The sequence below is a fragment of the Stegodyphus dumicola genome, chromosome 5 (genome assembly GCF_044657685.1).
Source record: "Stegodyphus dumicola isolate Sdum_Otavi_A_Nest chromosome 5, ASM4465768v1".
NCBI classification, from domain to species: domain Eukaryota; kingdom Metazoa; phylum Arthropoda; class Arachnida; order Araneae; family Eresidae; genus Stegodyphus; species Stegodyphus dumicola.
The window spans coordinates 216,898,635-216,914,264 of record NC_140772.1 but is presented as its reverse complement, the minus strand read 5'-3'; the positions used below and the strand labels follow the sequence as shown (position 1 = coordinate 216,914,264).

The following is a 15,630-nucleotide window of genomic DNA, read 5'->3' as shown; positions in this document are numbered from 1 at the left end:
TGACTTTTTCCCCTTTTAGAAAAAAATGCATAAATAGATATGAAATACCAAATGTGTTATTAACTTCTAAATAATATTTGAATATGAGATAAGGGTACTAACTCAAATAGATATGCTTCCAGAAGATCGGACGTGCAAATAAAAGTAAGAATAATATCCTTGACTGAAATCTCAACAAAAAATTTGTTCTGGATATAAAAGCAAGATCAGAAATCATCTGACTCAGTATAACTGTGGATTTCAGATATCTTCCCTGTATCACAAACCCAGCTTAGGAAAGCCAAAAGTAATAAATGAATTGAGTGCATTCACATTCTAGTACTAAAATATGACACTTGTGGTTCAACAGAATTTCAAGATTTGAATGTAAAGATTCGAGATTTGGTTTTAAAACTTGCATAACAGAGAAACCATTGAAATCCAACATCCGCCCACTTTAAGTTGTTGGGAAACAACTTAACCTACTAGAAATGTTAAAGAAAAACTTAAAATTGAAAGGAAAAATATAAAAGAACTAAAGTCCAAACATTCATAAAGTCTACAAGTCTAGCCCTTGCATAGACTTCTCTTCTACTTCTGATTTTTATTCAGAATACTTCTGACCAATTTCTGTATTCCTGGTGGTGCTTTTGATGGAAGAGGGGGTAAATAATTTTCTTTATATAAATCATTTTTCCAACAACAATTTACAGAACAAAAAAGATTGGCTCCTCCATATATTTCATATGCTAAAGTTCCTGATGTCCATAAAATTGATCTCGAATAATCATTCACTGAGAAAGGACCTGCTTAAGCATTTACAACTTCTAGTGCCATTAATGCTATATTTCCACCTTTCTCAGAATTATATTGTAAATCAAACAGAGGCCTTCAAGACAGCATCCAAAGTCAATTATTGCAAGTCTAGGAGAGGAGGCTCCATACTGAAATTTAATAAAATATTGTCAGCCTTGAAATCCCAATGAGTAATATCATTTTGAAGCAAGTGCACTGCAGCTTTCAAAAGCTGAGTAAGCAGTAGCAATGTTGTGTGACCAGAAACATCCATTATTTTCAAATAGTCTTCTAAATTGCAATTGTATCTCTCCAGAACAAGAAGCAAAGTCATATTTCTACCACATTCATCACTCAGAACACGAATAGGAAGGGCTTGAGGCTAGTTAGTGAAGGCACCAGGAAGCAAATGTGTTTGATCAGCAAAAGCAAAATACACTTCAACTATACTGGGATGAAGCTCCAATTTCTTTTTCCTGACTTTCCCAAAGAAAACTCGACAATGATTTGCGAAGACTTTGCATTTGGGCAATAAATCTTTTTATCCAAGTAATCAACCGTATCACTTTGTCATAGCTTGAAAATTAATAATAGCACCAACTTGAACCGTAAAGTCTGCATCCATTATTTTTGTTTTCATCAGTTTTGCAGCTACAAGTATTTGAGCAACTTAGAGAACAGATAGATGAATGCCCATCAGATTTTGATTTTCTTCTTTCCTTAGATATAGAATAGTGATCAAAATTTTGTTCTGTGATGGGCAAGTTAGAGGAAGTATTTCATAACCAAGTGGGTCCTTCGCACAATTTCCTTGATAACAATTGTCTAGCGGAACATCCTCGATAAGGCAAGTCAGCTTGGATTCTGGATCCCAGGAAGGTGTTTCCATGCAAGAAGATCCGTTAAACTATTTGTTGCATTCACTCCATTCTTCACAAATGCCATCCAAGATTCTTTCCTCCGAATACACCCTAAAACAATCGTAGAGTCAGTCCAGTAATGCTGTTCAACATCTTTCCACTGAATCCCTTCCATAACAGATGCACACAAACGAGCTCCCACCATAGCAGCCATCAGTTCCAATCGAGGGATAGTCATGGGTTTTACAGAAGCCACTCTAGCTTTGGCGCTAGGAAACGAATTTGTATATTATCCAATGATTGCACACGAATGTATACAACTGCTGCGAAGGCTAAATGACTATCATCACAAAACGTATGCAGAGAAATGTTTTATCTACTTGAATCAATTGAAAAACATTGTGATACGGTCACTTCCTTCAGCAAATGAAGTTCTGAAAACCAGCTCAAAAAACAAAAGGAAATTTTTCTTTTGTATTAGCGTTTACTTCAGAGTCCCAAGGTATGTTTTCTTTCCACATCTTTTGCAATAACAATTTGGGTATCAGTAAAATGGGGCATAATAAACCAACAGGATCGAATGCCTTATGAGTGACAGAAAGTATTCTTCTGGACAAAGTTTCAAATTTATAGCTGTTTAAACAGTCCAGATTTATCATCAGTGTATCCTTTTTTCTATCCCATAAAAGTCTTAATGCAGAAGTAAATGTTTGAGGACCATTGTCGTTGGTGTGCTGCAACCTCTTAAATTGAATTTCCCTTCACTCAGTACGGCTTGAAAAGTCTCCATTTAAGCTCGTTACTAAATTACCAACGTAGAAACTCGAAAGAAGAATCTTAAAATATTGATTTTATCTAGCATCATTCAAATATTTTATCAAATTATAATCCAAGACTGCTCCCAAAAGAAAAGGGCTGCTATTTACATCAAAGACCAATCTGTTGTTTGGTATTACCTTAATTTCTTTACAGTCGCTATCATTCCACCAGAAGAATCTCAAATAATTTTGTTCTTCCGGCCGAACGCTCACTTGCAAAAAGGCTTTTTTCAATATCTGCAAAAACACCATATAATTCTGTAAATCTCAGAAGGAGACTTGGAATGAGTTCTAATAAATTGGGACCGGACTCTATACACTGGTTCAAAGATGGAGATCTTATTTGCGTAGCAGATGCATTGAACGTACTTTGGTTTGTCATGTTCCTTGACTACAGGTCAGTGAGGAAGAAAGTGCTGGTGAAAAACATACGCATCTGTGACACCATTTACTATTCCCAATTCAATCCTTTGACATCATCACAGGTATCAAATAATTTTTTCTGAATCAGCCTTTTTGTTGAGACTTCAAGTCTTCTTATCGCTATACCTTTGTCGGTGGGGAGAGGCAAATGATCGGCTTTTTACGGTAAGGGGCAACTTCGTACCGCCCATCATCTTCACATCTTAGAGCCTCTTGAAAATATTTCTTCGTAAGAAATTCCTTTTCTTTTCGTGATTTTACTTCGACTGGATAGGATATTCCTAAGATGCCTAGAGGGAAAAGGTCAGAAATATTGGCATCTTTCCACAAACATGGTTACAATCGTCATCGCCGTAACTTCCCTCTCAGCATTCAGTGGTGTTTCCGGATTAGCCCAGGTAAGTCTCTCTGGCTACAATACCACTAGAAAGTACTTTTTTTCTCTTGGTGAAAAATCGATCAGCCACATCTGCACCAATTAAAACATCAATAGGCCCTGATAAGTCTTCAGTATCATAAAATGGTATATCCGTGAACTGGAGCTCTTTAATCCATGGGTCATTTAAGGCAGAAGGTATCACAAATTGCATCTTGCTCATAAATATCAAAAGTACAAGTAAAATTATCGTCTAAATTTTTAGCTTAATTTTGTAGACATAATGTAAATTTTCAGGTGTTCGTTTTCCTCCAAATACTGCGTGGCTCAAAATCTGTTGTCTAGAAGGTGTCAGGCCTAGAATAGAAATTAAGTCCTTCCTTAAATACGATTTTTGTGATCCTGTGTCATATAAAGCTCGAACATAAAGTGTACAATTATTTCCAATTAATTTTACTTTCAGGGTTTGCAAAAGTACTTGTGGTGTGTTGCTAACACTAGAAAGATTCACAGAATTTTCTTCCTTGCTAGTTTCTTTTTCATTGCTGTTTAACACAGGCTTCGTAACATTTGTTTTATTTTTAAGCATTTCTAAACACATAATTACGCTGCGATTTCTTTTGGCAAATTGCACATCTAATAGAACCTCTGCATTTATTTGCCCAGTGATCAGCCTTTAAACAGCGAAAGCAGTGCCATTTATCTTTAAAGCGTTTAAATGTTTAAACTTTTTTTTTTTTTTTTTTTTTTTTTGAGTTTCTGAAAATGACATTTTTTGAGCCTTAAAACAATTAAATGAATCATGTTTTCCGCTGCAAAACACGCATTTCTTAGCCGGAGAATTAGCACTCAATAAATTTGCAGCCGTTGATGGTCGTTCGTAAACAGTTTTAATAGATTTAATTCCACAGGTAAATTCGTTCTTCAAACCAAACTTGTGCGTTAGCTAAACTTGTGCGTTCTTCGGATTCTACATCTGATTTTAGAAATTTAATAAACTGTCCAGCTTTCATTTTGGGTCTGGACCATAGTCAGCACTTGCACTTCTTTGATAGGCTCTTAAAATATCTCCAGACAAGTAAGATTCAACTAAAGGATAAAGAAGTGCAGCAATTTTATCTGTAGTGATACCAAGGGTATCCAGAGTCCATTGTTGTTCCAAATTATTATATAATGAGCATAAGTTATTAGAAAAGTTACTAGAATTTGCATTTCTTAGGACCAGTTTTAACAATTCTCTCACATAAACTTTTATTTGCAAGTCATTTCAACCAAAACGAGACTTCAAACATTCTATGGCCTTGAGATAATTAGCAGCTGTGGAGGGGAAACTTTCTATAAGCGAACCCTCAACAGTCGCTTGTAATAAATATTGAAATTTACCACTATCAGAAATCATGGTATTGTCTATTTTTTTCCTAACTGACTCAAAAAAAATAACCATTTCTTAATTTCACCATCAAATTTCCATAATTCAAGCTTTGGAAGTTTACATGCATTCTCATCAGCAGATTCATTCAAAATTAAACTTGAAGTACTTACGTTTTGTAGATTCTGAAGAATATCTTTCACTTTAGTTTCGATTCTGACGGCCTTGTCATGATAATCTTCAATAGTATCAAATTCTGCTTCAATTTCGTTTTCGGACAGTGTGCTAAGAAAACGTACTTGCGTATCTTCCAAGCGTTGAGCTTTCGAGACAAAAACATTAAGCTCTTTGATTCAGAAGAATCTGTCTCCCTTTTTTTAAAACTTTTTTCTATAACGTTGAAAGATTTTGTAAAAGCAGCTCTATGAATCTTCCTTTCAAGTTTAATAGCTTCTTTATGTTCCATTTTATACTTTATAATTCCAAACTAATGTCTCTTAAGCTTCATTCAGACGGGGGCGTAAAGGGCATAAGTGGTTAAAGCTGAGCTCCGTTGCCAAGGGAAGCAGTCTGTGCAACGTCACAAAATCTGGTTTAGGGCTCGTGGCATAGGGTTCAAAGTTTTCAACTTTACGCCGAGTTTGGGATAAGCGTCGACCAATCAGAGCGTAGCTAAAACGAAGCAGCGTTCTACAGAAGATTTCGCTGTCAGAAAACAAACAGAGCGAACGCGGGAAATCAATCGAGCAGAAGAACAGCGCGGGAAAGTTGTAGACAAATGCACGCATGCGCAAATTTAGCTTCTCTCATTGGCCACGGCTTAGACATCGTTCTCGCAAGTGTGAACGGAATTCCCGTATTTTATGCCCTTATGACTACGCCTCTATGCCTTTTACGCCGCCGTCTGAACACAGCCTTATGTCCCGCCAAGGATACTAATAAAATGTTCGCTTATGCCTCAAAATAAACTATTACGCTACCAGCGTATCACGGACTCTGAGAGACTATTAAAAATATAGTTAAAATTCTATAATCGGGGTGAGCGCCAAGCTTGGCGAGAGTTTTTTATTTGGCGCGATTTTAATCTGGTTGTGGTTTCCGGCTGTATGTTTTCTTGTGGCAAACCTAGAGCTTTATTTCGGTAACTTTAAGAGCGCAAATTTAGTGTAGCCAGATTTTTTAATTTAATTTTGAAATATTGTTTGTTTTTAAAAGTTTTACTGTTTAATATTATTGTTATATATATGTTTAATATTATATTTATATAAATAATTGCAGAAGGTTAAGCTGTTGTTGGTGGGAGAATGTTGGATTTCATATGACATGAAGTCCATTATTTAGGAATGTTTTCATTTAATTTTATTTAGTTATTTTTTTAATTTTGTTTCTTGCATGTGGCAATCGAAAGATGTGAAATATTTAAAGCTTTGAACGAAAGTTGTTTAGTGTGACAGGAGCCTCCGTCGCTAGTGATCTCTGAGTTCTAGCACAGCATATGTACAAATACTTCCATATTATTGGATACAACTTACTTGATTCTTCAAGCATTTAAAAGTCAAATGTCATTTATATCATATCGTATCATACGGTAAAGGCCGTAATGGTCGATTGCCTCTTACTAAGTGATAAGACAAGACATAGTTGTTTAGTGTGCTGAATTCCACGACGATAGTAACTTGAATATTTTAGTTAGTTTATGATGCTGAATACGCATAATTTGCTATTCTGTTTACGTTTAAAACTGACTTCGCAGTGCTCTGATCTGATAAGTGTATACATTTATTTACTCAATAGTTATTTACAAGAGTAAAATTTAAATGAAGCACGTATAAAATAACAACTACATTGATTTGAAATCCAACAGATATTCCAACGGCTATAAGAGATGTGATAGATAACCACTGGAATTGGTAGGACTGTTAAATTACCTGCGAGATTTCAACAGAACTGAATGGGAACTCTATTTTATTTGAGTTCTAATCGTTAATATTATTCTTGCATAACTTCGCATATTTTACTGGTATGTCCAAAAAAAAAAGGTTGTAGTTTGTATTAATTTATACTGCTGTTAAAAAAGAGTTTTGATTATACCATTTTATCAAAAGGTGGGCGTGATGTCGCGTCTGTGCCTGAGCTTTTTTTTTTTCACGTACCGGACGCTACAATATAAGTTTCTCTTGCACGTATTCGCAACATCATCTTTGTTGTGTTCCATTAAAAGGTCATCCATGAGAGATGACGGTCTGTAAGCTTAAATAAAATAATTGAATCAAAAGATAGAGTCATTTATCTAAATATAAATTTACACACAACAATGCGAGTTCCAGTTTAAGCATATTTATTTTATATTGTACTTTATTATGTAATTGATAGAAAAATCAAGCTAAGAAATTCTTTGTGCATGAGTATGTCAGCTGTTGGTGAAAACATGTCTTTGCGCAGCTAATCGGACTCCTATCATTTTCCACTGCCGATTGGCTAATCGTCCGATTTCGGACCCGTAGACACTTCAAACATTGTTTGTTCTAAAAAGAGGAATCACCTCATTATTGATCCTGCATGGACCTTATAAGAGATAGACTAACCCAGTGGGCGGGGCGCGCGTCACCGACATGTCGGCAAGAAAGAGTAGGGACGATCTGGTTTACTTTAACACTGACACCTATGGCGTTTGTATCACATAACTGTTTTTAATTTTTAATGTGATACGTTGTATAGTGATGAGATTATAAAAGCCACAGTTTTTCTCAAATAGGATTTAATATATCTCATTAAAGCACTTTTTAGTGCATTTTGCCCATTTTTTTACGCGTAATTCTTGTACAAACATCTTTACTTTGGTACTACGGTAAAAACTCTAAGCACAAAATTTATGAACTTAATTTTGCGTAAACATAAAGTAAAATTAAACAAGATTGATAGCACGCGTTGCTTTGAAATAAATAAGGTAAAATTAAACCAGATCTGATAATTTTTTTTAATTTAATGAAAATTTTTAGGCAGTGATTTTCCAAACTATAATAACATTACAAAACGATCATATTTATTTGATTATATAATCCTTAAATTATTAACATTAAAGTGGATTAGTTATTTTAATAATTCATAAAATTCGGAGCATAAAATTTTCTGAGCGTAATGAAGGGGAAAAAAAAAGATGAAATAAAATCTAGAAGCACTCTTTTTTTAAAGTTTTGTGTGTTACCTATATTTATTGAATATCATGTTCTTCGCCCGTAAACCACATACATTTGAAAACAGCATATCTTTAGAATTTCCGCACTGGAGATAAAACTGCTATTTTTTGTACAGTGTTCTCTCGGAACTTGTTGAGTTTTTTAATCAAAAATTCGTTAAAGTTTTACAAAATATGAAATGGATTAAAACAAATTCGAAATTCGGCCGTCCAGATGCCCGTGTTTGGATGGAGGATTACATTATTCAAAATTTGATGGCTCTAGATACTGTCGTTTTTGTCACAGTGCGAGAAACATACATATATTCATGCAGATTCTTTATTATTTAATTTCTTTACATATATTACAGGGCGATAATATTTGGTAACAACAATTTGCAAGGAGACACGGACATTTATAGTAAAACAGCGCAAAATGCCGCTTCGAAACTAACAGCCTCTCTAGGCTACCGCCCCCTTTAGGCTAATAAATTAAATTAACAGTAAATAAAAAATATCTTATGCAGAACTAAAAATAAATTTTAAAAAATAATCACTATAAAATACAAGCAAAATTAATTATAACGGTTAAATACAATTTTAATATTAGAATTTTAGATGTATAAACATTTTTAAGGAGTCAAAAGTTTTTATCACTATGGTGTATTCTGAAATATAATTGAAATAAAATTCCTTTATAGAAATTGTGCTATAATACTCATCTATAACTTTAAAAAAGCAGCGCAATTTAGAATTTTGAACACAACTTTCAAAAATTCGTTTTTAAATATTTTAGCATTTTTTACTTATTTACAGCAATAAAAAGCATAAAAGTTGCAAGAGAAAACTGCTTGTTTGAAATTTTCTATTAGTTTAGATTTAAAATATTATTTTCTAAAAGAAGTAGTTACAAATTTCCACACAGCATAGGAAAAGCTAAAAAAATATCCAGTCCTGAAAGCATGCAATAGCTTAATAATTATTTGGAACGTTAATTATGCTTGATAAATATGCTAAATTTTTAAAAATCATTCTCAATTTCAAAAATAAAACTATGTAGAAATTCTAATTTGTGAAATGAGGCGCTACAACCAGCTCTTTCTTGACAATTTTAATTATGCATTAAATTTCTGCAAGTCGTTCCTACTCCTCCGGATGTGATCAAGGTGACAGCCGGCAACGCCTCAGACGAGGGAGAAAACCCGTTTTGGTTATTCTTACCTTATAAGGTCCATATTACCTTATAAGGTCCATGTGATCCTTTTTTTTTATAGGAATTTATAACAGAACAAAAAGTTACTGAAAATGAAGAAGCACCAGATTAATCAATAAATTATAACTACGAAAATTTTTAAATTTAGTTAATCCCCGCTTTTTTCCCCATGGATTTAGACAGTATGTTTTCGTAAATTACTGAAAGATTTATAACTGAATAAGAGTAAAGCAATAAAAGGAAATTAAATAAAACATATTAAGCTTTGTTCAAGTTCTGCAAAGATATGCAAAGGAAACGCACTTTAATAATTCTTAAGATAAGACAATAAGCGACATTGCAGAGTTTCACAGCTGAGTTTGCGCAGTGCGTTAGTGAAATTTTGGGCAGAATGTTTTCAGCCAAAAGTTCTGAGTACAATGATTGTTAACTTAACTTAACTTACTTCCGTTAAATATCCGCCTACGGAAAGAATTTTGAATGGAATTTATTATTGAATTTTATGCAGTCAATACCTCATAATTCAAATATCTGCCGCTCCGCAAAATTATAAACTCCATGTCTGCACTGCCATTCTGAAATTTAGCATTTTTATTTCGATCCGATTTCGGGAGCATAGACACAGCCATATAAACATGTGATGCAACAAGGAGGTTAGAATACCTTGTGATGCAACGGAGAGGTTGTTTTGTGGTTCACCTTTGATCCGTAAGTGCATTGTCAAAAAATAAAAAGCACGAATAACTGCAGAACTGGTTGCTTCGAACCTGATTACATTGTGCATACGTTTAGAAGATTTTTTTTTTTTTTTTTTTGTTAATTTAGATTATTGTCCTCATTCTAAAACCGAAAAAAACATTTTCTGTGCGAAAGCGAGTTTTCAGACATGGCGAGATGGAATCACATTGATAGCTTGGAATCAGTTTTAGAAAAGCATATTCCAGATGATGACTTACGTTACGTAAAGCATGTTTTGTACGGAAAAGAACTCAGGTATTTCCCTAATTTTGTTACTGTAACTGAATAACTTTCTAAAGGTATTGTGGAAATTTGGTATGTGTCCCTACCCTAAATAACCATACTTTGTACAAAATTGTGTACATCTTCGTTCAGGTCAGTTTACATTATTAATGTAAATGCAGGGTTTTAAATGAGGTTGTTTGTGCTTTAACAACACCTTAAAGCACTATGAGACTCGGAATTTGCAATTGTAAACTTGGTGACATTTTCTCACGACTTTTAACTCTCCTGCAAAATACCGTGAAGATGAATTATTCCTAAGGAGGGAAACTACATAAAAGGCTTCGGAAAACATTAATTATTTCTTTTCAGGTGTGATACCGGGTGCGGTTTTTGCATAAACCTGTAGTGGTGTCACTTCAATTGCATTAATATTTATACAGCCGCGCCAGAATGCGAAATGTCAATTCAGGGTATTTTTTGTATACTTGTACAAAATATTAGAGAAAATTTGATAAATGTTAAAATTTTCTTGTAGCATTATTCTGTCAAAATTAAGTTATATGCTATGAAATCAAATCTTCAATCAATAAACAGAATTTTGGCTTTGAATAACAAAACCAAAGGTTGAACTCAAAGAAAGGAAGAAAATATTTATTTGCTCTCTTCAAGTGTACATACCTTCAAAAGCATAAATGGTTACTTAAGACTGTAGCCTTTTTATTTTCTAATAATTATGCTTATTTATTTAAGGAATTTTTCACATGTATTTTGTTTTTATCATATCTTACTATTTTTTTTTTGTTGTTTTTTTGTTATAAGTTGTAAATATGTGCATGGTGTTTTCAAACTCATGTTTTTATTTTCTTTGCACCTGTAATTTGATTTCATTTGAAGCTGAATATAAACTCTATCCGTGTTACATTTTAATGGGAAAGTTTACTTAAGAAGCACTGATGGGAAATATTGCTTATATATTATTATTATTATTATATTAGTATAAATGAAATATCAAAATATAAATACCCATTTATTATCTAACTTTGAAATTTTTTGTACCCATACAAGTTATAAGCTTCAAAATGTATAATTTTTGGCTTTAAAATAAAGCTTAGAATTAAAATGTAGACTTATTCAAATATAACAGTTCAAGTATAAATAAATAATTCACTTTATACCTAAAGGAATTATAATCTGTGAAAGTCTTTTAGATAATTGTTCAGCATCTGGTGCCAAAAATGCACCACTAACAGTAGGCTTGAAGACTGGTGCTGCAGGCATCTTAAAAAAATTAGAAAATTCAGATTTGTAAATAATGACATGCACCTATCCTATTTTAAATTTAGCAGCTGAAAAAGAGGCAGCTTCTTTATTAATAAGTGTGGATGAATACATTGTTGATATTTATTGTCATCTTGAAAATAATTCTGAACTCGAGGAAAAATTAAAATAATTCCAATAGGTGTGTAATACTGAAATAGAAAAATTTTTTTTAAACATGTATACCTCTATCTTTAAAGAAATGCTTATCTGGAATTCTTAGTCACTGGAACCCACTTCTTATATTTTTTAAGGAAGAAATAAATACTTCTGGAGTCAAGATAAAAGGCTCTTTTGAAAGTTATAAAGTATATAAAGAAAATGAAGATGTAGTTACTACTTCCGTTGTTAAAAATAGGTGTGATAAAAATTAATTTTTGCACCTGTGAACAATTTAATTGGCAGTTCTCAAAATAATACTACAAAATATCAGCTAATTTTAATGTGATGACACCCATAAAAACAGTTTTTGATATGCATTTCCAGATGCAATTATTAAAACTTTCATTCAGGTTTTGAATTCTTCCATGAATGCATTTTGACAGTAGCTTTTTGTCTGAGAGACTGCTAAGCACACTTTTAACAGCTAATAAAACAGATTCTGACAAAAAAATGTATGAACATACTTTTTTTTTTTTTTTTACTTTTTATATGGCTTTGTTGTTGTCACACTAGACATTGTTGTTTTTAAACTGGTGGGCATGCTAGTGCTTGTTTGCATTTATTAATGAAAGATTTCTGTGTTTTAAAATTTCAAAACCTGCATAAAGTATATATTTTTGGAATCCTTTAGCAGTAACATGTAAATTTATTTTAATGTTCAGAAAAGTGTTATATATTATGTTTTAAAATATCAAACAATAAGATTGTTATTGATTTTGTATATTGTGTTTATTTTTTAAGATTTTGTCATTATCATATAATTTTTAAGCAAGCAATTGAAATTATTTTCGACTAATCTTTGGATTATGGTAAGTTGGCAATTTCTTGGCGACCAACCCTGCTACAGCAAACTGCTAGTTTTTGTTTTTTGGATGCCATTTTGTTTTCACCAAGTAAAGGCATGTTTTTTTTTTTTTTTTTACTCAACATTTTTTCTAACAATCTGCTAGCCAAATTACGCTTGTACTAGAACTTTTATGGAACAAAAATGCTTAATCATGACGAAGATTAGGTGTGAAATTGGGAGAAAGTGCAGAATTACAAACTGCTTGCCGTATTTTTAAGAATTGCACATACACGGTATCATCCATGTACACGTCGACCTATTTCCACTTAAAAAAACATCCCAGAATTGCACAAAAATGGCATTGCGCACACTCTTGACTTTATCCATGTACACTGCTAAAGTCTTAGCTAGTAACCTTTATCGCCTTACCAAAATGTTGCCAAACTACCTGTTACCATATTCCAAAGATTAGCCTTATTTTCTTATTGGTACTTTTGTGTTATCATTACTATTGTACTACTGTTGTGTTATTGTTACTATTTGTTATTCACTTTTTTTATTTTAGCCCATTAGATTTGCCAGATGAAGCTCTGAAGTTGGCAAATGAAAAAAATGTAGATCTGAAAGGTTTCAAATTTGATGCTGAACCTGAAAGTATCCGTGAACCTCGTATTGTCCGTGTTGGCATAATACAAAATGCTATTGTTGCACCAACAGATGCTTCAATTCCTAAACAGCGTGAAGCTATTCATGAACGCATCAAAGAAATTGTTGAAATTGCAGCACTTTCTAATGTTAACATTATTTGTTTTCAGGAAGCCTGGAGTAAGTTTTTAAGTCATGTATGTTTTTATCTATAATAGGTGTGTATAAATGAATGCAAATATATACACGTACACATTTATACATAAATAGAGAGAGAGACAAATGTAATAATAATGTCTATTGGCAAACTTAAATCTGAATATGCTTTACATGTATAGACTTGCGTGACTAACTGCCTAAAATAGTTATAAAAAAAAAAGAATACGCCGCCTCAGAAGTCCTGACTCCCACAGAAATTCCAAAAATACACTTCGATCCACATAAACACACCCGTGAACAAGAGTCTCGTTAGCAACCCCAACATCGTACCTTTTAATACTAAATTTACCTTGCACACAATCTAAAATGTATGTCTGAAATTTTGCCACCACGTTTTCGCTCACCAACGACCGAGCGGTAAAATCGCTGGGTACTTACGTATTATCGCAACCAGGTTGGTGCGATTTGTAAGTTTGAGTAAAAAAGTATGAATAGAAAGAAAATGTACATTTATTAATTACAGATAATTTTTAATACAGTTTTTTATATTATTTTGTTTTAAAATATAAAATAGCAATTAAACCCTTCCGGTTTTGAATTTGAATAAGTTGCACAATTATTTTTTCGGCGGAAATCTTTTGGCTATTGCTTTTAGCACTGATTAAAAACCGTATTCGCCATAACCATGTACACGTCGACTTATTTTTACTTAAAAAAACATCCCAGAATTGCACAAAAATGGCATTGCGCACATTCTTGACTTTATCCATCTACACTGCTATTTTCTCATAAATTACAAAAATTTGCACTAAAATGTAGGAAAATTTTGTGAATCTCCACATGCTCTTTTTACAAAACTACGTATAACACGTAGGGTTGCCGTAAGTAGGGTCACCAAATTTGGCAATTTATGCGAATTTTGGCCTGGTTGCGTTAATACGTAAGTACCCAATCGCTGAACACTGGTATTTCGGTCCGAGGTTCAAATCCTGCGAATGGGCTGGCTGCATGGGCGTTTTTGTGGTTTTCCCCATGTGTAACGTGTATGCGAGCCAGTTTCCCTTAGAAAGTCCTCCACGAAGGCATCCCTCCCCTTAGGCAGATAGCCCTAGTGTGCTTTGCCATAATTAAATACACCACCACCACGTCTTTCATTGCAATGTAAGCCATATCAAAATGCCCAACCAGGTCAACCAACCAGAAAATAAAACCACTCCAGCAAAATCAAGTTTCAATGTCAAAAGTGTTGCCATACAAAAAACATCACACCAAAAACCATCGCAAAACACACAATCGTACCAGAAACCAGCACAGAACACACATCGCCACATTTGGCGATGCCATACATCTGAAGGTGTATGTAAGAGTAGTACTGAAAATATTCAAAATTTTGGCTTCCAAGCATACATATTTGGGTGGTAGCCTATATGAAAAAATGGTGGCCCAAGGTGTCATAATGTTTTTGCAGTATACATATGTATTTATACCGATTTTTCATTATTTAATAATAGAAATGTGTGTGTATATGTATATGTGTGTGTAAGATATAACAAAATATGATAGCTGTTTCAAAAAAATAATTGCCAACCTCAAAATTAACATTCTAAATTTGGTGATCTGACCCTAAATTCATCTCTTCTCACAGGTTTCAGATTTTTCTATCTTACGTAACGTTTCAATGCAGATGCCTCTTGTCCAGCGAGCGAGAACCAGTAACCATATTTCACTACGTTACGGCACTGACCTTGATTCGAAATACTTTTCGATTTTGAACTTGCAAATACTCGATGATTTCAAAGTATTTTCTAATATGCCATTAAATCAAACACCAGAAACAAATTTGATGACTCACTGGAAGTTTGAAGCAGCAGAGTTCGAAAACTATTGGGGAAACTTCCAGCAGGTTAATCCTGTCTTGACTTTTTACAAATATGTAATGATTTTATAAATGTGTAGATAGCTGGGAAAGTGGCAGAGTGGAAAGCATGATGACGCAATTTAGCACAATGTATCTTGAAAAATCACAATCTTTTATTTTTTTTTTACATATGTCAAACCATCCTTTTGCAGATAAGATGTTTTCTAATTATATTTGAATACAGTAAGATGCATTTTTAAGTATGACATCGTCTTCACCAAGTATGCAGCAGCATGGTTGAAAAGCATCTTGCTAGGAGCAGAGCTTGAGCAAAAAAAGGGAGAGTATCATAGAACTTCAGAGGAAGAAGAGTGAGAGTCGGAAAAGTTTCAGTTGAGTTTTGGTTTACAATTAATTTGATTAGACACAGGAATAAAAAGGACTAACAAAACTAAACAAAAGTTAGCTTCATTTTATTCCTATGTTTTCCATGCTCTTCAAGTTTGCTCCTCCAAACTATCCCTTGATGAAAAACTAAATTATTTAAAAGCAATAGCTATTGACAGGGGCTTTTCACGCAACATTATTAATCAAGCAGTTAAAAAATTCGCATCTCAACATACTAAAAGGCACACTGTTGTTTTAGGAGATTATAAAACTTCTGTTGTCATTCCCTTCTTTTCATCAATTAGCTATAAAGTTGCACATATTTTGTAGAAATTTAACTTTCA

At 33.3% G+C, this 15,630-nt stretch overlaps 1 protein-coding gene across 1 annotated transcript in view; it reads left to right on the top strand.

The window, feature by feature from the left end:
• The first annotated feature begins 9,406 nt into the window (after positions 1-9,406).
• The window catches only part of pyd3 (beta-ureidopropionase pyd3), a 32,026-nt gene continuing 25,802 nt past the window's right edge, over positions 9,407-15,630 (top strand). The window contains exons 1-2 of the mRNA XM_085817666.1: positions 9,407-10,001; positions 12,803-13,062. Of these exons, the coding sequence (XP_085673792.1) occupies positions 9,895-10,001; positions 12,803-13,062 (367 nt within the window). The 5' untranslated portion in view covers positions 9,407-9,894. The remainder of the gene's footprint in view (positions 10,002-12,802; positions 13,063-15,630) is intronic.